Genomic DNA, 25,723 nt, shown 5'->3' on the forward strand with positions numbered 1-25,723 from the left:
AGGGAGGAAGGGAGGAAGGAAGGAAGGAAGGAAGGAAGGAAGGAAGGAAGGAAGGAAGGAAGGAAGGAAGGAAGGAAGGAAGGAAGGAAGGAAAGATAGAAAGATAGATGATAACTACAAACAGAGAGAGCAGTACATAGAGACTGGCAGAATTTATTAAGAGCTTAATATATACCAGACATTCTGCTAATAACAAATATAACCAACCTAGACAGTCTCTATCCTCAAAGTACTTAATCAGGGAAGACAATATATTAAAGGGAGATAGAAAGGAGTTGGAGATACTCTCAACAGTATGGTTGGTGATGATCAGGACGTGAAGAAAAGGACTGGCTCCTGGCAAGTTATAGCTTTTTTCACCTATCAGAGCACCCTTGAGAGGGGTCCCTAGACATAAAAATTAGTACTAGTGTTATTTATTAACATGTCCAAATGATCTTCAAATGGAAGTTCACATTGAAATCTCCCTGGTTTATAGATGAAACTAATTTATTCCTGGCAGCAAAATGGCACCAACAACTACGTGAGTGAGCAAGATAAGAAGCCAATAAGCAAGTGTAAGGCCATGCATTTAGGGGAGGAAAATTTTTTAAACTTTACTCATGGTGTGAGTGAATACCATGAATGAGGTATGACCTAGCAATCCCAGAATCCTCACAGACTTCACTAAAGCATTTAGCCCAACGTGCTCCTGCTGCCAAGAAACCAATGAAACATTAGGCAGCAACAGGAAGGATACAAAGACCAAAAAGAAAATATTATTCTTCTCTTGTTCAAAATTATAGCTTAATATAAAGTACTCTCCACCAATTTGAGCTGTGTGAAAATGGAACAGACTTTCGTATGGGTTAGAAAGTTCCTTGACATGGGAAAGGTACAAACACCAGCTAGAAGACTACCAGGAATGCTGAAAGTATATTTCCCCAAGTTCCATTCTGGCATGAGAATGCATTATTCCAAACTACATGTGGCCATTTTGGTCACTGCACCTTAAGAAAAATATAAATATGCTAAAAACACCTAAAAACTTCAATACAGAGTCTATTAAAAATATTTCAGTACAAAGAAGGACCTCCCCTGGGACAGCTGATTCATTCTACTTTTAGATATCATTGCTAAGAAGTTTTTTTCTTTATATTGTCCCCAAATTTGCCTCTCCTCTCTGGCCCACTTCCAAGTTTTTTGTCTAATTTTGCTCCCTGTAGTCAGACAAAAGAGAGCTGGTTTCTCTTCTACTTAACAGGAATTTAATTCATGAAGATAACTCAAATCCCCACCACTCTTCATCTCCAACCAAAGTGCCTTTTCTAGAATAAGGATCCTCGGCTCCCTCAATCAATCTTCATATTTCATAATCTCAATGCTCTTCATCATGCAGGTCACCTTTCTTTGGACCCTCTCCAGACTATTCAATCTTTCAACAGATCTTTGATCGTGCTTATACTGGTACTTTCTCCAATGGTGCATATCACAACTCAGACATTCCCTCATTCCATGCATTTCTTGTCCATATTCTTTCATAAATCCTCTGTGGAAATTCCATGCTAAAGACCTTGCTCTATGCCTTGTAGCATTTATTTCACAATTATAACTCAGGCTATCCATCGATTATCCCTCACTTTCACCACATGACCTACCCACCTCTTTTTCTAAATGTACTTTTCCTCCAGAATATTCCTTACATTATGCATCAGGTAGTGTGAAAGAGCTAACCTCAGGATTAGGGAGGCCTGGGTCACTAGCCTGCCTCACATCCCAATTAGCGGAATGAATCTGGAAATATCTTTAACTTCGCAGTCCCTCTATGCAACTCTCTAGTACTACACAGTAAAGCAATTGCTGGACTGCATTAATAAAAGGATTTTTCTCATTGAGTGTTCTCTACCCTGATGAAATCACAGGTGCAGAAAAGACTAACACTAGTAAACAAATTCTTATATACACTACTTCTTATTTATAAAGTCATCATTTGAAACACCCTGCAGTCTAATAGCACATATCAATCATCTCTCCATGCTCTGTAGGATAACCTGAAACTCTTAAGTTTCCGAAAATAATAATGTTCAAAGATTCTTAATCATATGACATTTCCAGGAGAATATTCATATTAAAGATTTGGGACTTTATACTAGAGAGTATCTTGGGTCTGTTAAAAACACTCTACAATTTTCCAAATCAAATCTAACCTGATTTCAGCTGAAAGTTCATCTGCAATAAATGTCCTAGACACACGGGCTAACTCAATGGATTGGCCACCGACTGAATGTCATAGTCTGGACCATAGCAATTTTCCTTCTACTTCCTTTCTCCCACATGCTCAAAACAATCTGTTACATATTTATTCATTTCAGTGAAGAGTGCCTGTCCTGTTTTGAGGCTCAATATAATCAGCATAATATCTTCTGCAAACAGAAGCATCTGGAGGCTCTCAGCCTCTAGAATGAATCCTTCTTCTTTTCATATTTTGTGGGAGACAGCTTCCAAGTGGCAATTCTCACCTTCTTGTGTTATGCCAAACAGATCACAAGCCATGCACTTGACCCAGCTCATTTTCTTGAATACTATTCCCCAAATCAGTATCCAAGTCAATCATTAACTGCTGAGGTGCTGCCTGCATAGACATCAAGTAACAGTCCCTCAGTCAAGACACAAATAAAACAGCCCTTCCCCTTGAGGGGTTTTCATCCTAACAAAGGGTGCCATGTGTACAGATGAATGAATATTTAAGTGAGTGAGTAAGAACTTAATAAACTTACAATGATGCATCAACCATTATGAAAAGTGTTGGGAATACAAAGTGAAAAAAGATAGTCCCTGCTCTCAAGAAACACCTACTGATTGAAAAAGAGGGCATATATAAGAGTCCATCTGCAGGTTAGATGGAAAGGTCAAAGCATACTAAAAATTCACTTATAAAATTCCCTTGCAAGGACTGGGCAGTCTTTAGACTGTAGTAGCAGGTCATATGGCAAGTCTCAAGGTCTGAAGTTTTGTTGTTCAATTGTGTCCAACTCTTCATGACCCTATTTGGGGTTTTCTTGGCCAAGATAGTAGAGTGGTTTGACATTTCCTTCTCTAGCTTGTTTTACAAATAAAGAAACTAAAGTAAATAGGGTTAAGTGACTTTCCCAGGTTCAAAGTTGGTGAGTTTCTGGGGTCAGATTTTTAATTCAGGAAGATGAGTCTTCCTGTCTCCTGACCCTGTACTCTATCCACTGTGCCATCTGTTATCTCTAAAATCCAGAAATCTTGACTATGCTTCAAAGATAGCATAGATGGCAAGGCATGGGGATCCTTCATTGCACTGGAAGGCTTACAATGGATGACTCCAGCTCATCCAAGGTATATGAACACATCACTGTTCAGTGGATGACTCCAGCTCATCCAAGGAAGAACACATCACTGTTCTTCCCCCTTGGCTACTCTGATGGAGTCTGAGTGGAATGAGCCAGTAGAAGTTTGGAAAGCAAAGGGGAAAGCTGCCTATAGGCATATGTCTGAGGGGAAGACATAAGCAGCTGAGGGAGACACAGAAAGGACACAAGCAGAAAGTGGCACTTCACCTAAGTCTTGTAGATTTTAAAATTAATATCCAATATTCCAAGTATTATATTTAAAAAGCTTATTAATAATAATTAAAGTAAGAGACCTAGCTATTCAGTCCACTTGTGAGAGCAAAAAAATAAAGAGCCAGAGGGATGAGCTTCAGCAAACTATATACAAACGTGACAACGCAAATGTGGACAAAGGGAAAAGCATTCTAGATAAGACAGAAAGGAAGTTTGGGTAATGTAGTTTTAGGGATTCAAGATATTTCTAACTATACAGTCTTAGAGGAAACCAGCAATTTCATGAGGTAGAGGAAAAAAAGAAATGTACTCCAGGCATATGTAAAGCCAGGACCAAGGCTCAGTGATGAGAAATAAGGTGTAGTGTATGAGGAATAATAAACCATAAGGTGTGGAGGGATGATTTGGGTTGGAAAGGTGAGGTAAAGTCAACTTGGGAAAAGCTTTAAATGCAGAATAGAAGAATCTTCACCCTTGAAGTAATAGAGTCTGATCTTGGGTGGTATATGAGTAGAAAGAAGTGAAGAGATGCAAGAGATTATAGAAGAAGAAATGAGATTTTAAAAATCCAAAGGATATATAGGGTTAGTGGGAATGAGGAAGTAAGGAGGACACCAAGGTTGTGAACCTGATGACTGGAAGGATGCTGATGTCTGACATAAGTCAAGAGGGCTAGAAGAAGAGTGGCCTTTAGGGAAAAGATAATGAGCTCTCTTTTATACATAATGAGTAACTGAAATGCCCATGGGACATCCAGATCCAGATATCGAAGAGACAGTTGGTGATATAAGACTGGATCTCAGGAGAAAAGCTACAGATGGCGATAAGGCTCTAGGAGTCATTTACACAAGTGGAACAATGGCACAGATGAGGATAACAAGCAAGAAAGGATGCAAGGAAAAGAGAAGAGAGGCATGGACAGATATCTGCCACTAGTGTATTTGATGATCCAGGTAAAGGAGGCTGAAAAGGAGTAGTCAAATAAGTAGGATGAGAACCAAGAGAAAGTAGCATCACAAAAACCCTGGGAGGAGAGAACATCTAGGAAAAAGTATAATAGAGAGGCTGAGACTGAGAAAAGTCCCCATCTAGCAATTATTAGAGCAATCAATTGAAATAGATCTATGAGATCATTAGTATCTTGTAATAAAACAATTGCAGGTGAGTGATAAGGTTAAAAACATAAAAGGGTTTAAGAGAGTTTAGAAAAGATTACAGGAAAGGAAATGGAAGAAAAAGGCTTTTAGAAGAAAGTAAGTTCATAAAGGAAGGAGAGACATTGTATGAAAGCATGCAAAGATGGATGGAGTTCAGGTTTTTGAGAATGGAAAAATTTGGGCATGTTTGTAGGCTACCGTAAAGGAAGCAAATTAGAATAAGATCAAAGTAATAAATAAATATAATCAGCCCAAGAAATATGTGTTTATTAATGAAAGCAGAATGGAAAGGGTCACACTTAAATACCCAAATTTATCACAAGCCACTGAAATGGTAATCAATTCAGCATTTAAGAGTGGTAGCTTCTTCTGCAAGAATTGAAATTATCTCGCTTTGGATATTCTCTATTTCTCTATTGAGAATTTGTTGACAATCTAAAAAAGAAAGGTGAACCTTTCTGTTACGGGTCATGGATAACAGAAGAAGAGAGACAAAGCCTGAGTGAGCATCATTAATCAATATCTTATTTTTGACTGTGTTCAAAAAGGGTCAAGGCCTCCTATGCCCATACCCTACCATGTCACCTTAAACTTTCCATTCAAAAACCTAAATGGGGGCAGCCAGGTGGCTCAGTGGATTGAGAGTCAGGCTCAGAGATGGGGGAGGGGGGAGTTCTGGGTTCAAATCTGGTCTCAAAAACTTCCTAGTTGTGAGACCCTGGGCAAGTTACTTAATCTCCATTGCTTAGTTCCTACTGTTCTTCTACCTTGAAACCAATATACAGAATTGATTATAAGATGGAAGATAAGGGTTTAAAAAAATTAAATGCTTTCAGCTCCAAATTAAGAGCTTCATATTGTACCTGACTGATCTCCAGCCAAACTTGATTACTCACTCTTTCATGAATGAATGTTTATATGAAAAACATATGCTTAATGTGTGGATCCCTCTGCTAAGTGCAAGGATATATAAGTATAAAATATAAGGCAAAGAAAGAGTCTTGCTTCAAGGAGCTTCCATTTCCCATGAAGGGAGATAAAAATCCATCCAAAGGGGATTATTTTAGTGAGAAGATTGGTGGGAAGTATAGCATCAGGCCAGAAATGTAGCCTCACACCCCAAAGAAAAATTTCAAGAGTAAAAAGGTCTAAGCCCTCCAGGGCAAAGTCATGATGAGGGAGTCTAATGAGGCCCTCACTAATCAGGAGTCCCAGTTTCTGACAGAATATCAGGCAGTAACTGACTGTCTTTTCCACATTGTAAAGATGGGTCCAGTTGGCAATGGTTAATGCTCTCCCAGGCTCATTCCCATTGGCTGAAATCCTACCTGTCCTTCAAGGCTCAGCTCACCTATTGCCTGCTTTGTGAAACCTCCACTGATCTTCCTTCTCCAGCCCCACAAAATATGACCTCTCCATCCTCTGAATTGGCCACATGACAGGCACTGTGATGACTCACCAAACCAAGCTTTGCTTTTCCCTTGAAAGGGGCTTCTAGCCATGAACCCATTCACAGAGAAGTAAATACAAAACCTACAAATCCACAGTGATCTGAGGTGGGGAGGAATGTGCTACCAAATGTACTAGGAAAGGAAGTAGTCATTCAATGGAGCCTTGAAAGGAGATGAGAGTTGTGAGCCATAGAGGTAGATGGGGAAAGCATTCAAAGCTTCAAGGACAGCCTTGTAGTCAATAATTAGAGATCCTTAAGATTAGAAGTAGAGGGTTGTCTGGAGAGATGGTCTTGAGGGCTGCTGGGCCCCTTCCCTCAGAGAAAGTAAAGTTCAGGAGATGATGGAGATAGAATTCCCAGTGATCCATCCCAAGGAGATGAGAGTGGGAATAACTGGCACTCTCTCTGGTGACTGCCCATCTGGAGAGATGGTTGGTGATTTTCTCTGCAGAAGATCGGCTAGAAGTCTGGCTAAACTTTACTGGGAAACCTCACAAGAAGATCTCTGAAGGTAGAAAGAGAATTGTCAGTTTGGAGAGCAGTTCTCCCAGAACGGAGAAGCTGCTTCCAGCAGGAGTGGATCCAGATCTATCACTGAGAGTGAGAGAAAGCCATCTTGATTTCTAACAACAACTCTTACTGTAAAGAGTCAAGAAAGCCATTTTGATCCTGAACAAAAAACCCTGTTGTGAAGAGAGAGGAAACCAACTTTTGATTCACAGTGGCCATTTTGGGTCAGTTAGGGAATACAGTTTTTACTTATTCATAGTTAAAGGTGATTAATCAATATATATTTATACATTTAAATAAGATAGATAGTTAAATTTGGGGTAGGTAGAAAGTGAAAGTATAGATTTAAGGAGAATCACTTTTTGGGTGATCAAGAAGCAAATCTGTGGGGATTAGAAATTGGAGGGATATAGATTAGTATCGATTAGTTATAGGAAAATATATCTCCTTTCTATTTTCTTTTCATTTCCTTTTGTAATGAGGGAAGAAGATAAAGGGATTGCAAATGGGTAAAAGAGAGGATTTTGCAAAGAGAGATTTGCTGGACCTGACTGCATGCTGTGGAATTGGTGATATTGAGTTCTGGAATGAAGGAAACAGATAAAAGTGATCACCAGCAGTTCCTGAGTCTGTCTCTTTGACTTCCTATTGTTGAGATGGTCTTGAGCTGGAACTTCCTCTCTATCTGAGAAGGTTTTGGTTTCCTATCGCCTGAACAACTCTAGTGTTCCTGTCTGGAGAAATCCTTCATGCCTTGAGATCCAAATGTTTCCTGTCTACTGAGAAAGTGTTCCCATCTGCTCTGAAGATTTGTGACCAACTATCCAGTACAACTGCAAGTGGTGGGAAGGCTTGAAGCCATCTTAAGCCTAACTTTGGTAGGGTTGGACCCTAACATAAAGAGTTCACCCAAAAGTTACTCAGAAAACACATTTATCCTGCAAGAGTAATCTGGGAGGATTAATAGTGTCAAGTAGTCAGATATATGGGGAATTTGGACAGAGTAGGGATTTTATGGAGCTTAGAAGAAAATGAAGAAATCTCCATGTGGAGATTGTAGAAGGTGGAAAATTAGTTAGACCCCTTGGAGTTAGGGAAACCTAATTCTTTAATCCTCCCCTCCATCATTACCATGTTAAAAAATAAACCCCTCTTCTGTTTTTAAACTCTGGTAGGCTGAGCAGCGCATTGGTCAATGTGAGAAGGCTCACAGGCCCTTCTCTGTGGGATACCAAGGAATCAACTAAGCCTTGATACCTTGTCATTATCAACATTGACCATCAAGAATATAGACATATTTCACTTTCCACACATTCTTTTAGTTCAATAAATAGGGGTTGTGGTTTTTTTTTGTTTTGTTTTTTTTTTTGTATAACCAGTCTGAGCAGATTTTCTTCAACTGCCAAGACCAGCCATTTTTCTACAACTATTAACAACAGGATCAACCCCAAACCCAAGAGCTTATCAATAACCACCAATAACTATTGATACCAATATCAAATACAAGGGTTTATATTCCCTATTACAGCCTGAACAAAAGCACACAGCAGAAAATGGCAAAATTGTGTAGGCTCAATAGAAAACAGGTCAGTCTAACTGAAGCAAGTTGGCGAGGCTGGCTATACCTCATCATGCCTGGCCAGGAGTAATGTATACTCCCCAGAAACCAAGATGGCGGAGAACGGAATGCTCCAAGTTCACCCAAACCCATCTTCAAACAGCTACACACAAAAGGAGTCATGTTCATGCAGGCTACAAAGATAGTTTAGAGCCAAACTGTAAAAAGCTTTATTTGCCAAACAGAGAAGTCTGAATGTGGTCCAAAAGGCAGGGGGGAACCAGCAAAGTTTCTTGAGCAAGGGAGTGACATGACCAGATTGGCATATTGAGAGTCATAAGGTAACAGTTTTATGGAGGATAATTTAAAGAGAGAAGAAACTGGATTCAAGAAAACCATTCATCAAGTTACTGAAACAATCCAAATGAGAGATTCTGAGGGCCTGGTCTAGGGTCATTGTCAGTGGAGTAAAAAGAAGTAAAAAAAATCTATAAAAATTTTTTAGAAAGCAGTATCAGCAGTTTGGGGGGGGGGACAATGGGAAGAGCACCAAGGCAACCCTAAAGTCAGGAGGACTTAAGTTCAAATCAGGAACCACTAATTTTGTGACTCTGGGCAAGTCACTTGACCTTGGTCAGCCTCATTTTCCTCAACTGTAAAATAAGGATCATAATAACACCTCTCTCAGTGTTGTTGTGAGGATCAAATGAAATAATATTTCTAAAAGGCTTAGCACAGTACCTGGCACATAGTAGGCGCTTAATACCTACTTAATACTTAATTGCCTGCCTGCCTGCCTTGGCAATCCACTGAGTCTAGGGCATTAACATAGCCTGAAGAGTCTAGAATAATTCCTGAACCTGAACATCCATATAGAACTTTATTTTGCTCTTACAGTAGTATATAACTTCTGCATTGAAATGTAGTTATTTGTTAATAGTTATAAAGTCCAGAGATAGATAGATAGATAGATAGATAGATAGATAGATAGATAGATAGATAGAATATGTATAATATAGTTATAGAGATTTGTCTTCTGACCCCTACTAGGTCACAAATTCCTCCTCTTACTCAGCTTTATAGTCCAAGTAGGGCCTTTTATAGGGCATTTCAGACAATAGGTATTCAATAAGTAATTATGGAATAAATATATGAAGTTCACTATATTAAGTGAACCTAAATAGTCTAATTTTGTTTAATTTAAATTTGGTTTTAAAATTAAATACTTTGTGTTTATAACTATGAGCTAAAATAATTACACAAATTTATTGTTCATGAGAAATATCCAGTTTACCTAAGGTTGTTGTTTAAGATAAATAAAACAATTTAAACATGCTTTTCTTGAAAATTATTGTTTTCCTTAGTACAGAAAAACGTATCCCAACTCTCTATATGTTAAACTGGAACCAGTTCCCTCTCCAAGGATATGATTGAATTTACTTTAGTAAATAAAATAACTAAATCAGAATGAGATTATCACAAGAATTACTTTGGAAAATATAGCACTATATTTACAAAAATCAAATCTATATCTGAATTGTAATTAGGACATATATGTATTTTGGTTATAGGCAAAAATGCAATTTAATTTTCAAAGGAAAATGAATGATTCAGATGATTCTTCCTGACAAGTCACTGCAACCAAGCATTGCTGATTCACGCTAATAAGGAAAACTATAAAAATTAGGGTTCATATCTGGAATGATAAGAGTTGAGAAAGTCCTCCAAATTATGAAAAGTGACTCAAATGAACACAGACCTTTTTGTCGAATTTCAGCATTCTAATATAAAGAAGCATCTCCTTGAGGCTCGAAAGAGGTGACCATAGGGCTAATAAAAGAATAATAATTTCTATGAGGTAGGCAGCATTGAATTCACCAGCATATGCCACTCCATGGAATTATCTTTTTATGAATACTCCTTTTGTCCACAAAGAGAAGGACCGTGTCCTTTTATGACCCGAGAATAAAGCACAGAGCTCTCTTATTTGTGAATTATGGGTTCCTTAAAGAACTTATTCCAGCACTCGTTTCACACATCTATACACACACCTCTTATCTTCAGTCTCTCCCCCACTACTAGCTCTTTCCCAGATGACTTAAAAACAACCATGTTCTGGTCTCTTCTACCCCAATGAAAACCTTTCCATGACCCTATTACCTCCTTGGGATTACTTCCTATATCTCCTCTTATTCCTTGTCAAAATTCAAGATAAAGAAGTCCCTATGAATTTCTGACTCTTTATGACCCCACTTATGATTTTCTTGACAAAGATACTGAAGTAGTTTGCCACATTCTTCTTCAGCTAACACAGATGTGGAAACCAAGGCAAACAAGATTAAGTGATTTTCCAAGGGTCACATAGTAAATGACTAAGATCAAATTTGAACTCAGGTCTTCTTGACTCTCAGAATAATTACTCTGAAAAATAGAGCATGAGGGGGCAGCTGGGTAGCTCAGTGGAGTAAGAGTCAGGCCTAGAGACAGGAGGTCCTGGGTTCAAACCCGGCCTCAGCCACTTCCCAGCTGTGTGACCCTGGGCAAGTCACTTGACCCCCATTGCCCACCCTTACCACTCTTCCACCTATGAGACAATACAAGGGTTTAAAAAAAAATAGAGCATGACATCCCCAAAAATCTAATCTATATTTGAATTTTAATTAGGATATATATAAATGAATATACTGAGAGAGACAGACTTATGTGTATGTATATATATATAGAAACAAATTTATGTGTGTGTATATATATATACATATATATATTCCAATGCTTTATCCATTGTATCACCTAGCTGCCCAATTAAATTCTACCAAAAAAAAATCCTACATTCTTATCAGCTGCCAAATGACCATCTCTGTGACATATTTTCCACATCTATATATGGAGTTCTAGTGTCTCCTAAGTTCCAATCTTGCATCAGCACTTGTCTCTTGGACACCTCCAACTAGAAGTCCCCATCTCAAACTCAACATGTTCAAAACTGAACTCGTTATCTTTTCCCAAAAAGCTTCCTCTTTTTCTGAACTCCCCTATTACTGCCAAGAGTACCACCATCTCCCAGGGACGTGGGATATCATTATCAACTTCACACTCCACTAATCCCACACGTCTAATTTGCTGCCAATCTTGTCATTTCTCCGATAACATCTTTCAGGCACCCTTTCTCTGCTCAGATAGTTGTCTAGTGCAGATTCTCATCACCTCTCTCCTGGAGAAGTGAGAGTCTTTTAACTAGAATCCCTGCCTCAAATCTTTCTCCACTCCAATCCATCCACCACTTTGCTGACAAGATGATTTTCCAGAAGCATGAGTCTCCAACTCACCTCATGCTCCCTGAGCTCCAATTGCCTCTAGGATCAGGAATAACACCCTCTGTTTGGCATTTAAAACTCTTCCTAACTTGACCCCTCTCTTTCCTTTCTAGCCTTTTCCACCATTCTCATCATTCACTCTATGATCTATTTACTATTCCTTGAACATAACATGACATTCTAGTTCCTGACTCTTGTCTATTCATTGGCTATGCCCCAGCCTAGTATGCTCTGCCCCTCATCTCCATCTCTTCATTTCCTTGGCTTCCATCAACATTCAGCTCAAAACCACCTTTTTCAGGAGTCCTGTCCAGTTCCCTAATCACAAGTGCCTTTTCCTTCCAGCTTACCTTCCATCTACTTCTTGTATGTACCTAATTATTTGTCTGTTGTCTCCTTCATTAGCAAGTGAACTCCTTGAGGGGACAGGCTTTTTTTGGGGGGGTGTGGATTTTGGATTTGCTACTACAGATTTTCTAAGGTTCCTTTCACCACTAGATCTATGATCCTTTGACCTATATTCATCCATTAGTAGGAGAAATACTCCTCGAGGCAGTATCAGAAAAAGAGTAATTCAGAGTTAGAAAATCTGCATTCATATGCTGCCTTGGCCATTGAGAAATGTTAGACAAGTCACTTAACCTCCACTTAAGCTTCCAAATCTTGCTTGCTAGTTTAATTTCCTTACATCAAAATTCAAAAGATTCTAGAGTTTCCTTGCTGTGGATTTTGTCCAGCAATGAAGATCACAAGTCCTCCATGCCTTCAAAATGATAGAACTGCTCCTTTCGCTCTGCATCAATTCCTGGAGGTCTTTCCAGTTCACATGGAATTCCTCCAGTTTATTATTCCTTTGAGCATAATACTATTCTATAACCAGCATATACCACAATTTGTTCAGCCATTCCCCAATTGAAGGGCATACCCTCACTTTCTAGTTTTTTGCCACCACAAAAAGCGCAGCTATAAATATTTTCATACAAGTCTGTTTATCTATGATCTCTTTGGGATACAAACCCAACAACGGTATGGCTGGATCAAAGGGCAGGCATTCTTTTATAGCCCTTTGAGCATAGTTCCAAATTGCCAGCCAGAATGGTTGGATCAGTTCACAGCTCCACCAGCAATGCATTAATGTCCCAATTTTGCCACATCCCCTCCAACATTCATTACTCTCCCCTTCTATCATTTTAGCCAATCTGCTAGGTGTGAGGTGATACCTCAGAGTTGTTTTGATTTGCATTTCTCTAATTATTAGAGATTTAGAACACTTTCTCATGTGTTTATTGATACTTTTGATTTCTTTATCTGAAAATTGCCTATTCATGTCCCTTGCCCATTTATCAATTGGGGAATGGCTTGATTTTTTATACAATTGATTTAACTCCTTGTATATTTGAGTAATTAGACCCCTATCAGAGTTTTTTACTATAAAGATTTTTTTCCCAATTTATTGTTTCCCTTCTGATTTTGGCTGCATTGTTTTTGTTTGTACAAAAACCTTCTAGTTTGATGTAATCAAAATCATTTATTTTACATTTTGTAATTTTCTCTAACTCTTGCTTGGTTTTAAAATCTTTCCTTTCCCAGACATCTGACAAGTATACTATTCTGTGTTCCCTTTGTACACAGAGACCATTACACTGTGGTAAAATCGAACATAATAGACTTCTGTACTAGCAGCAATGCAATGACACAGGACAGCTCTGAGGGATTTATGGTAAAGAACGCTACCCACATTCAGAGGAAGAACTGCAGGAGTGGAAACACAGAAGAAAAGCAACTACTTGAACACATGGGTTGAGGCGGACATGATTGGGGATGTGGACTCGAAACTACCACATCAATGCAACTATCAACAATTTGGAAATAGGTCTTGATCAATGACACATGTTAAAACCAGTGGAAATGTGCATCAGCTATGTGGGGGGAGGGTTGGGGGGGTGAAGGGGAAAGTAAGAGCATGAATTATGTAACCATGTTAACTTTTCTAAAAAGCAAATATTATTAAATGTTAAAAAATAAAATAAAAAAAGTAAAATAAAATTCATGTTGAAAAAAAAAAGAATGGTAGAACTGCTATGGTCAAAAACATCTGTTGGTCAATGGCCAATCCATGAGTGATGCCTTTTTTTTTTTCTAATTCATTTTTTTAATTTTGATGGTGCTATCTCTTTCTTAACCAATACTGGCTGATTCTCGGGAAATAGTCCATTCATTACTGGGCTCAGACACTGAGCCTCTCCACCTTGGTGTGCCTCATAAGAGCTTATGGACTGCCTCTGAGAACCTAAGGCCATGATTAGGCACATGTAGGAATTTAGTAGAAGCTTAACATATTGGAAAGTTGTAATTAAGAGAGCTCAGATTTTCTACTTTTACATAATACTGTCTGTGTAATTTTGTTTTCCCAATAAAGGTTTTAGGCAATGGGATACAGGAGAAAGAGCACAAAACTTGGAGTAAGGAAACTTGGGGTTAAATATTACACCCAATACTTCCTAGCCATGCTATTATAAGGAAAGCTATTTACTCTCTCTAGGTCTCAGTATTCTGATGTGTAAATTGGGGCTAGATGGCACAGTGGATAAAATGCAGGACCTAGAATCAGAAAGACATATTCCTGAGGTCGAATCTGGCCTCAGACCCTGAATAGTTGTGTGACCTTGGGCAAGTCATTCAACCATGTTTGCCTCCACTTCCTCATCTATAAAATGGGCTGGAGAAGGAAAGGGCAAGTATTTTGACCACAGTCACAAAGAGTCAGATGTGACTGAAAAACAACTGAACAACAAAATGGGGATAAGTAGACTTATACCACCTCACCGATAAGAAGTTTCTATAAGATCAAAAGGTATGAAAAGTGTTTTCCTCACAAAAAATGTCTAGGAGCTAAGTAGTACAGTTATCTTCTTCATATTACTTAAAAGGAAAGCACTCTCCATATGATTTATAATAATTGTCATCATTATTATCATTATTCTATTCAGACATAAAATAACTACATTCTCATAATGTCTAGAGAAAGACCTCTACAGACCCAGCCAATTGCCATCTCGGCAGAGAAGGGGCAACAGGAGACACCCATTACTCAAAACATATTCCATGGCGGCAGCTCAGAGGGCCACTATTTGGTTAATTCAGCTCCTCATTTTATAAGACTTGAGGGGCTTAATGGGCAGTGCCACATCTGTGAGAGAAAGACAGCAGAACTTCTGCTCACAATTAAGGGGCTTGTGATGAACAAAGAATTTCCCTTTGGTCTTGAGTTTGCCTGCCTGAGATACCAGCTCTACCCGTGTAATCCTCCAACAGTTCTGGTCAAACAGTTCTTTTAGTCCTCACGTTTGAATTTTGTTGAAGGTATGACAAATGGATTTTCTTTTCTTTTTTTTTTTTTAATATTTCCCAATGAATCATTTTTGTTGAAGGTATGACAAATGGATTTTCTTTTCTTTTTTTTTTTAATATTTCCCAATGAATCATTTTTGTAAGCAAATAATCTTATAAAACCCTAACCCCCAAACCTGTACTCAAATAAACAAGAGATAAATTGTATGTTTTCATCAGCATTCCTATTCCCACAGTTCTTTCTCTGGAGGTGGAGAGCATTTTTTTTGTCATAAATCCCTCAGAATTGTCCTGGATCACCATATTGCTGTTAGTAGCAAAGTCGTATCCCATGTGATCATCCCACAGTATTGCAGCGACTGTGTACAGTGTTCTCCTGGTTCTGCTCATTTCACTCCGCATCAGTTAATGGAGGTCCTTCCAGTTCTTCCTGAAATCCTCCAGTTCATCATTCCTTCTAGTACAATATTTTCCATCACCATCAAATACCACAATTTATTCAGCCATTCCCCCATTGAGGGATGGACACTCCTTTCTTATCAGAACTGTGATGTCAGGAGAAGATAGTCCTGCTGAGAAACTTCCTATATCATGCAATTAAAGATCCACTCTGGGGTTTCTTGTCTTAATTTGTTGGAGTATCCAGAGACTGGAACTGGGCAGGTAATTTGCCTCAGGTCACACAGAGTGTGTCATTTGAATCTGTTACCCTAAAAACCACAGTTCCCAGCACCTCACTCACTTTCTGTCATTATGTGCTGACATAGACAGGATATAAATTGGGTAGAGTTCCATGTCTATTTTTTTTTCCTTCCTGTTCGTGGTTTTGGTGGAGTGGGTTTTTTGATCAGGTAGAAAACTTAGTCATGTGGTTCTATTTTGTCAGATAATAAACTTATAAAAAATTAATATTAAAGTATTGGACATTAGTTTTAATATTACAAGAGACAGGATATCAGTTTTACTGGCATTGAGACCATCTCTCCAGAGACTAAGCCATGCAGCTTCTTAGGACAAGTGACTATCAATTAATAATTGTGTGATATTGGGGGCAGCTAGGTGGCTCAGTGGATTGAGTCAGGTCTAGAGACAGGAAGTCCTAGGTTCAAAATTGGTCTCAGACACTTCCTAGCTGTGTGACCCTGGGCAAGTCACTTACCCCCCCCATTGCCTAGCCCTTACTACTCTTCTGCCTTAGAACCAATACAGAGTATTGATTCTAAGATGGAGGGTAAAGGTTGAAAAAATAAGTAAAATAATTGGGGGATATTATAGACATGACCATGCTATATGAGGAAATTCTAGGATGATTGTTCATAGTTCTCCTTATGCTGAGAAGAATTCACTGGAACTACCATATTTAGTTTTAGGTACCACATTTTAAGGGACAACTAGGTAATAAAGTAGATAGAGCAGTAGGCCTGAAGTCATGAAGACCTAAGTTCAAATCCAGCCTCAGATACTTACTAACTTTGTGATCTGGGAAAATAACTGCTATTTGCCTCAGTTCCTCATCTATAAAAATGGGAACGCAAAGGAGAAGGAAATGGCAAACCACCATAGTATCTTTCTTTGCCAAGAAAACACTATGGGCAAGTCTATGGGACCACAAAGAATTGAACATGATGAAGCATGTATTTTTTTAAATCCTTGCCTTCCATCTTAGAATCAATACTATGTATTGGTTCCAAAGCAGCAGAGCAAAAAGGGCTAGGCAAGGGGGGTTAAGTGACTTTCCCAGGGTTACATAGGTAAGAAGTATCAGAGGTTAGATTTGAACCCAGGTCCTCTTGTCAAATTTTAAGGGGTCACAGGCAAACCTGAGCATGTTGAAATGAAGGTGACTAAAGTGAAAAAGAAACCATGGTGTATAAGGAATGGTTAAGAAAGGAAATAGAAATATTTAGCCTAGAAGACAGAACACTGAAAGGGGTACACAATAGCTATAAGCAAATATCTGAGGAGTCAGTGTGTGGATAAGAGATTAGATTTATTTTCTGTAACTAAAGAACTGGGGAAAATGGGTGGAAGTTACAGAGGGACAGATTTTTGAGCAACAAAAGAAAAATGTTTATATAATCCTGGTAAGAAGAGATCCCAGAGGCCATCTGATCAAACTTTTTAGAAAATAAAGCCAGTGAGGAATGGAATGGATTGTTCCAAAAGACAGTGTGTTCTCCATCACTGAAAGTGTGAAAGCATAGGATGGACAAAGACTTTTCAGGAATGTTGTTGATCAAAAATAATTCAAAACTATTAACAAATTTATGAAAGGTTGCTCCAAATCACTAATAATGAGAGAAATAGTCATAGGTTATCTAAATACAGAGAGGTACACTAATACATTGTAGGTAGAGCTGTAAATTAGTTCATTCATTCTAGAAAGCAATTAGGAATAATTCAAAGAAAGTGATTAAATTATCCATATTCTTTGATCCAATGATTACACTGCTGGGCACATATCCCAAAGAAGTGACAGATGGAAATGGTGATCACATAAACAACAAAATATTCCGAGAAACATTTTTTGTAGTAGTAGTTAAGAACTTGAAACAAAGGAGATGCCTTTCAGAGAAGGAAAGGAGGTATATAAAGCTTCCATTTTTGTTTCTTATAATCATACAATTTTCAGTTATTTTTTCCCTTTACACTTACATTTCTGTAGTTGCATATATTGTTCTCCTTGTTGGCCTTAGATCATTCTTTAAAACTTCATATAAATCTTATTCTTTGCTTGACCATCTCTGCCATGTGAGGTCAAATTATCAAATCTGAATTTGAAGACCTATGGTTGAGGAGAAACCCACTTCCTCCAGAAACAAATCTTTCCACTTTGGGAGAGTTCTAATTCCCAGGTGCCCAGAATTGAGCTTGACACTCCAAATGTGGTCTGAGCAAAAGAAAGTATGGCAGGATTAGTCCTGGATGTTATTCCTGTCTTAATACAGTCTAAAATCATACTCTCTCATTTTCATCTTGTGGTCCTCAAACATCCCTACCTTCCCCCATACTTGTGAAGCAAATACCTTTTGTCCTATTATATTTAATCTAGCCTAGAAATGTCTTTTTTTAATCCTGGTGCTGCCATCCAATGTATAAGACATCTACCCTAGTTTTGTGCCATCTGCAAATTTGGTAAGCCTGCCATCTCTACTTCCAAAGTGCTGGAAAAAAAATATTAAACATGTCTTCAGATCCCTGGGGCACCGCACCTAGAGATCTTCTTCCTGTCTGACAATGAAACATCAATAACAACTTTGGATCCAGACATTCAATCAGTTTCAGATCCATCTAATTGTACTATCACCTAGCTAATTAGTTAACATTTAAGCTTTGCAAAGTACTTTACATATATGCTACCTCCTTTGATCCTCTACAACTACCCACTGAGGCTAATACTATTAATATAGCTTTTTTATTGTTGTTGTATGGTCATGTCCACTTCTACATAATCCCATAAACTTTGTCCAAGGAGTTTTCTTGGCAAAGACATTGGAGTGGTTTGCCATTTCCTTCTCCAGTAAATCCAGTAAGGAACTGAAGCAAAGAGATTAAGTGACTTGCCTAGGGTCACACAGCTAGGAAGTGTCTGAAGCTGGATTTGAAATCAGATCTTCCTGACTTCAAATCCAATGCTCTATTTTACAGATATGGAAATTGAAGCTGAGAGAAGTTAATTGATTTGTCCAAGGTTACACTTGTTAAAAGAAAAAAAATAAGTGTATGAGGCAGGATTCAAACTTGTGTCTTCCTGACTCCCAAGTCCAGTGGACTTAATTCACATTATGTAACCTAGTTACAGCCTTATTCCCAGGAATAGCATGGGAGGCTTTCCCAAATGTTCACCAAAATCTAGGAAAACCATTTACCTAAGGCATTTTCTATCCATCTAGATCTCTTAGGAGCTGACTCAAAAGAAGACAAGATGATGACTAGAACCAGGGACAGCAGCCAATAGTTACAAGGCAGAGAGAACAAGCAAGATCGTCTTACTCAGTTCAGGCCAGAAAAGCTACCCAAAAAGAATTGGGTCAAGATCCAAAGAGGCCAAGCCAAAAATAAGAGAAATGTTCCTCAGGAGATTGGATGGAATCCCTAATGAATGGAGCTGGCAACTCAGAATAAGAAATGGGTGAAAATGGCGGCCAGGCTCCTAGAATAATAAGCAGAGGACTGCCTGCTGGTCCTGGCTCACCGCTTCTTTTTTCCTTTACAACAACCTCAGCACTTTCCAAGATCCAGGATCTCCTCTTGATTATTGATCTGTCCTTGCACCATAAGATTTTCTCTTTTCTGGAACAACATTTAATTCCCAAACTTTGCTCTCTTCTTCCTTTAGTCTGAGTAATAACAGTAACGTGTGTATGGTGCTTGAATGTCTGCAAAGCAATTTACGCAGCTCAAATGAGTCTATAACAACCTTGTGAGACTGGTGTTATTATTTCCCTTGGATAGATATAGGGGAAAAAAACTGGGGTTCAGAGAGCTATTTCTCCATGGTAAAATAGTGACCATATGTCTAAAACAAGATACATCTTCCTGTCTCTGAGGTAAGCATTTTCTATCACTGTTGTTGTTCAGTTCAGTCACATCCAACTCATCATGACCACATTTGGGACTTTCTTGGCAAAGATACTGGAGTGGTTTCCCATTTCCTTTTCCAGCTCATTTTATAGAGGAGGAAACTGAGGCAAACAAGAGGAAGTGACTTGCCCAGAGTCAAAATTCTAATAAATGTCTGAACTCAAGAAGATGAGACTTCCTAATTCCAGGCCCAGTGCTCTTTCTAAGTGCCACTGAGGTGTCCTTTATAGCATCACTACTAGGCTTCACTTAACACAAATGTAAATATTGCTATTTTATCAGTAACTATTGGTAGTAGGAGGGAAAGGAAGTATTAACAAGTAATTATTGTATACTTATTACTGTGCCAAGTTCTAAAAGGAATACAAAAGACTTTAAAGACACAGTCATCCTTGCTTGTCCTCAAGGAAATGACAATCTAATTATATCTTTTAGATAGGAAATAACTTGAGTTGAAAAGAATTTGTTTGAAAAAAACCGTATTTCCTATATAATCAATTAAGCTAAAAACTCCATATAGAATGTTATCTTATAATAAGGGGTCCCTAAACTTTGTTGTTATCATAAATTTATGATATCAAATTAACGTATCCAATGTTTAAATTTCATAAGACAATTCTGCCCGGTTATGAAACATCACTAAACTACAACCCAATTCAGGCTCTATTTGTAATGATTTAATATTGGCAAAATACAAGTGATATTTAAAATACTTTGAAAGATAAACATGCTGTCTTAACATTGTATATTATATATAATGTTACATATTGTACCATACATATATATTATATGGTATATTATAATATATTATAATTGTATATTTTATGTTATATATTATGNTGTCCTCAAGGAAATGACAATCTAATTATATCTTTTAGATAGGAAATAACTTGAGTTGAAAAGAATTTGTTTGAAAAAAACCGTATTTCCTATATAATCAATTAAGCTAAAAACTCCATATAGAATGTTATCTTATAATAAGGGGTCCCTAAACTTTGTTGTTATCATAAATTTATGATATCAAATTAACGTATCCAATGTTTAAATTTCATAAGACAATTCTGCCCGGTTATGAAACATCACTAAACTACAACCCAATTCAGGCTCTATTTGTAATGATTTAATATTGGCAAAATACAAGTGATATTTAAAATACTTTGAAAGATAAACATGCTGTCTTAACATTGTATATTATATATAATGTTACATATTGTACCATACATATATATTATATGGTATATTATAATATATTATAATTGTATATTTTATGTTATATATTATGTTATAAATAATACTATATTATAATTATATGCTTATTGATTATTCAATTATATATTTATTTACGAAGATATGTTTTTATAAATAAATATATTCATCTATATATTTACATACTTATAGTGATAAATATAAAATGATTTGTTTAATAATATAATAAAATATATAGATATAATTAAATATATAATTAATTGATTGTATGTTTGTTGCTGTTAATTAAAATAATTAGATGATAATATAATATTACATATAATATGAATATATAACACATTAATATAATAGTGGTTTTGCCATTTCCTTCCTTTTTTTTTTTTTAAACCCTTACCTTCCATCTTAGAGTCAATACTGTGTATTGGCTCCAAGGCAGAAGAGTGGTAAGGGCTGGGCAATGGGGGTCAAGTGACTTGCCTAGGGTCACACAGCGGGGAAGTGTCTGAGACTAGATTTGAACTCGAGGTTTCCTGACTTCAGACCCAGCATTCTACCTATTAAGTCACCTAGCTGCCTCAGAACAGAAATAAGATGACTGAAAACAACTGACTCCCTTGTGATGTAATCACCCAGCCCATGATCCTTTCCCAAAGGTCTGAATGAACTTATTAAACTTGCCAGGACCCTGATGAGGAATCCCATCTCAAGGCAGGAGTTTGGGGCACATTCAATCACTCCCTCACTCCATGAGAGAAGAGTAAGGAAGGAGCTGGCTGAGACTCCCATCCATTGAAGTGCCTTTGTTTCTCTTTTCTCCCTTTCTTATTCTACGATGCACTTAATAATGTGAAGAGGAGCCTGGAGAGTAGCGAGCTCTCTGGAAAACAGAGCCTGTGTGCAGCCTAATTTAGGTTTCAGACCCAACCCTTGTCCATATGTCTGGGAAGGTGTCCTGGGACCAGAGAACACAAGAGGCTGGAGTATTCTAGAGCCTGCAAGCAGAAAGTTTAGACACTGAAGCCACTAATGGGCCCCCAAACCCTACCTCATATAAAACCTCACTGGCAGGGAGGGAGGCCGGGAAAAAGGGGAAAAAGGGATGGGAGCAGATGGCGCAACGTGATAACAGCACCCCAAGGCCTGCCAGAGATAAGCTACCTCACTTATTCACAGGCTACATGAATAGAATAGTAATGCACTCAGAGAATAGATCTCAAAAAGTCATTGGCTTTCAATGACTTATTTCTTCTTGATTTTCAAGACTTTTCTGTAGTTGATTGACCCAGGACATTAGTAGTGGGGGTGAAATGGGAGGGCGTATGGTCTGCTTTGGTGCTTAGTCCTGATTGGTGACGGCACCTGGGGAGGAGCTGCCTGGGGTTCAGAGAGCTCGCACTAACTTGCTCAGGCAGTAGGTGTTCTATCCCTTGAGCCACAGGATGCCATAAACCAGTGATGGGCAAACTATTCCCCAAAGGCCAGATCCAGATGTAGTGATTAGGGAATTGCTTAAGGCAGCGATGGGCAAACTACAGCCTGGATCTGACCCTCAGGGAATAGTTTGCCCATTACTGCCATAAACCTGTCTAGGGAAGTTAGGTAGCCTAGTGGATAGAGTACAAGACATAGAATCACAAAGACTCATCTTCCTGAGTGAGTTCAAAGCTGGCGTAAGGCATTTACTAGCTGAATGACCCTGGGCAAGTCACTTAACCATCTTGGCCTCAATTTCCTCATCTGTAAAATGAGCCGGAGAAGGAAATGGCCAACCCCCTCCAGTATCCTGGCCAAGAAAACACTGAATGGGGTCGGGAAGGACCAAAGGCCACTGAAAACGACTGAACAAACTGATTTCCGGGCGAGCGTCTGAAAGCCCTCTTCTTTTGCCATCTCCTTCCTCTCCATCCCTAGTAGCTTCTGCACAAATCAAGGAGAACAAATAGGAGAAGAATCCTCCTTCCCAGAGAACAAACCTTGGAGCCTATTTCACAAACGTCAAGGGGATCATTATCGCCATGGCACTTGGTGATGGAGTCTACGTGATGAGGGTCTTCCCAAGTCTAATAAACAGAACAAAAACAGAAAGGCGAGTTAATGACCAAACGCCGGCGACGATCTACCCTTTGCCCAGGAAGCGTGAAGCCGGCCACAGTGTGAATAGGAAAGATCCTCCTGTGCTGGGGCTTCCTCCAGGCTCGAGGCCAGCACACTGGTCCACCCCTAACTCGCACCGCCATGGAAGCAGATTTTATACTGTTTCCTCCCCCAGACTTCCATTTGTCTGTATAATCACATCTGGAAGTGGGTGGCGTTCCCAGACACACGTTTCTTCCGAGCTTAGTCAGCGTCTCAGCTCATATTCTCGTTTCCAGTTCCCATGCTGTGCGCCCCTGCCCTCCTCCTGCCAGCCAGAATCTGGACTTTAATCAGTCCCTGTAGAGCAGTAACAGCTGAGCTGGCACTTTATCTGAGAGGAGAAGGGGGCAGACTCGGAGGGGAGCAAACTTCATGCTCTTTAAATATCTTTTACCGGAATAAACCCAGTCTTCCCTTGAGTAATGGAACTAAACAAAACAAGGCTGCATCCCTCACGAAAGGAAACCTTCCTCCTCCGTCTGATACAGGTTTTCACGTGGATATGGGATATTTCTAAAATGTGGGGTTCATTAAAAAAAACTGGGGAAAAAACACCTAGTTGGCCTCTGAAATAGACATGTTGTGTATGTTTCAACCTTTCTGCATCCCAGACCAGAGTTGTCCAAACATGCATCCTGAGACGTTCACTGTGAAGGGAAGGAGATAAAATATAATTGAAGGGGCAGGTAGGTGGCTCAGGGGATAGAGAGTCAAGCCTAGAGATAGGAGGGTTCAAATGTGGCCTCAGACACTTCCTAGCTGTGTGATCCTGGGCAAGTCACTTAACCCCCAGCCCTTACTGCTTCTTCTGCCTTGGAACCAATACACAGTATTAATTCTAAGACAGGAAGTAAGGGCCAAAAATAAATAAATAAATAATGTGACTGAGAAACATTTAACAAAATAAATAAAACTATAATAGAATATTGAGAATATTAATATGTGGTTTTCTAAGTCAGAGAACCTAGGTTTAATGACCCCTTTCTTTCTTTATGTTTTTTTTTTTCAAACTCTTACCTTCCATATTACTGTGTATTGGTTCCCAGGCAGAAGAGCAGTTAGTTAGGGCCAGATCACGGGGATTAAGTGACTTGCTCAAGGTCACACAACTAATAAGTGTCCAAAACCACATTTAAACCCAGGTCCTCCTGACTCCCTTCTCTTTCTATTTGAAATGAACACCCCTCCTCTATGCGACAAAGACAATAAGATATAGAAAACTCAATGAAATCCCAGCTCTACTCTTTGTCATTATCATCATCATCAGGTTCAGGAATAATTTCTCTGTCTTGTAAATTGTCACAATAGGCTACATTCCTTCTGGGAGCAGGGAGTCAGAGCTGAAAGAGGCTTTAGAGATTTTAGAGAGAAGAAAAATAAGAAGTATCAGAGCCAGGATTATAAACCAGAGTCTCCAACTCTAACTCCAAAGCCCTTTTCACTTATCTGGCCCATTTATAATGTTGAATTACATTTGAATTTATATTTAATTGATAAATTGAATTTATATTCAACATTTATAATGTTGAATTACATCCCCTTCTTTGGAAATGACAAGAAGAGATGTTGTCATTCAGTCGTTTCACCATTTGGGGTTTTCTTGGCAAAGACAGTGAAGTAGTTTGTCATTTCCTTCTCTAGTGCACTTTTCAAAGGAGGAAACTGAGGCAAACAGGGCTAAGTGACTTGCCCAGTGTCACACAGCTAATAAAATCTGGTGCTATATCTCCTGTGCCACATAGCTGCCCTCTTCTTTGGGACTAATAACAGAACCACAGAATTTTAGAACTGGAAGGTACTTTAGAGTTAGCATCTAGTCAGCATCCCTAATTCTTTTTAAGATGAAGAAATTGAGACTTAGAGAAATCAAGGTACTTGCCCAAGGTCATACACTTCCTTGTAGTCCATTATACTTTATACTTTACACAAATATAGTCTAAGAGTTAGGTAGCATTTCAACCAATTCAAGTATTTTTACTTTTAACTTTCTATAGCCTACTGTGGAACAAAATGGAGCCAATCAACCAATCAAGACAAAATCAAACTCTATTTCCAATTCCAATTCCAATTCTAATCATCTATATCCACCCTACTCAATTTTCTATACCCACTCAATCCCCATCTTTCATCTCAGACTCCTTAATCAAATCTCATAATCTCAAGTAATATCTTTCCTTAGAAATCCTAACCATTTTCAAATGCTCTATTTGGAAACAAACTCCTTGCCCACCATTAACCTCAATTCCAAATCTACAAGATGACATCTTCAAGTTCTCTTTATAGCCATGTTCTTCTCTTTGTATCATGTCTTTCCCTGTGTTTCCTTCACTTTTCAATGACCATGGTGAAAACATTACAAAAATCTTAACAGTTGGAAAAGGTGTGACGACTCATCCAATCCAACATCCCAGCCAAAGCATAAATTTCCTCTACAATTTTCCTGAAGGATGACATGCAAACTCAGTTTGAACACTTTGAAGGAGAAGTGAAGGAGAAGAACTCACTACTTCATATTCCAAAGATGAATAGTTGTAATTGTTGTCTTCCTTAGCTTGCACTGAGATCTATTTCTCCTTTAGTTTACCTTGGTAAAAATGTGGCTTTGAACTGACAACCAGTTGGACCATGGCCTCAGAATTTTTTTTTAAACCCTTACCTTCCATCTTGGAGTCAATACTGTGTATTGGTTCCAAGGCAGAAGAGTAGTAAGGGCTAGGCAATGGGGGGTCAAGTGACCTGCCCAGGGTCACACAGCTGGGAAGTGTCTGAGGCCGGATTTGAACCTAGGACCTCCCATCTCTAGGCTTGGCTCTCAATCCACTGAGCTATCCAGCTGCCCCCTATGGGGCCTCGGAATTAACTGGAGATGTTGTGTTTTCTCTTTA

General features: G+C 38.6%; 1 protein-coding gene across 4 annotated transcripts in view; it reads right to left on the bottom strand.

Moving 5' to 3' along the window:
• PPA2 (inorganic pyrophosphatase 2) overlaps window positions 1-25,723 on the bottom strand; it is a 156,795-nt gene that overhangs the window by 107,290 nt on the left and 23,782 nt on the right. For 3 of the 4 annotated variants that reach the window (XM_044680907.1, XM_044680908.1, XR_006506510.1), the window contains one exon: window positions 22,676-22,762. The exons of the other annotated variant lie outside the window; for it this stretch is intronic. In XM_044680907.1, coding sequence (XP_044536842.1) covers window positions 22,676-22,762 — 87 coding nt within the window. The remainder of the gene's footprint in view (window positions 1-22,675; window positions 22,763-25,723) is intronic. 4 annotated transcript variants of the gene reach the window in all.

Source organism: Gracilinanus agilis, chromosome 6 (assembly GCF_016433145.1).
Source record: "Gracilinanus agilis isolate LMUSP501 chromosome 6, AgileGrace, whole genome shotgun sequence".
NCBI lineage: Eukaryota > Metazoa > Chordata > Mammalia > Didelphimorphia > Didelphidae > Gracilinanus > Gracilinanus agilis.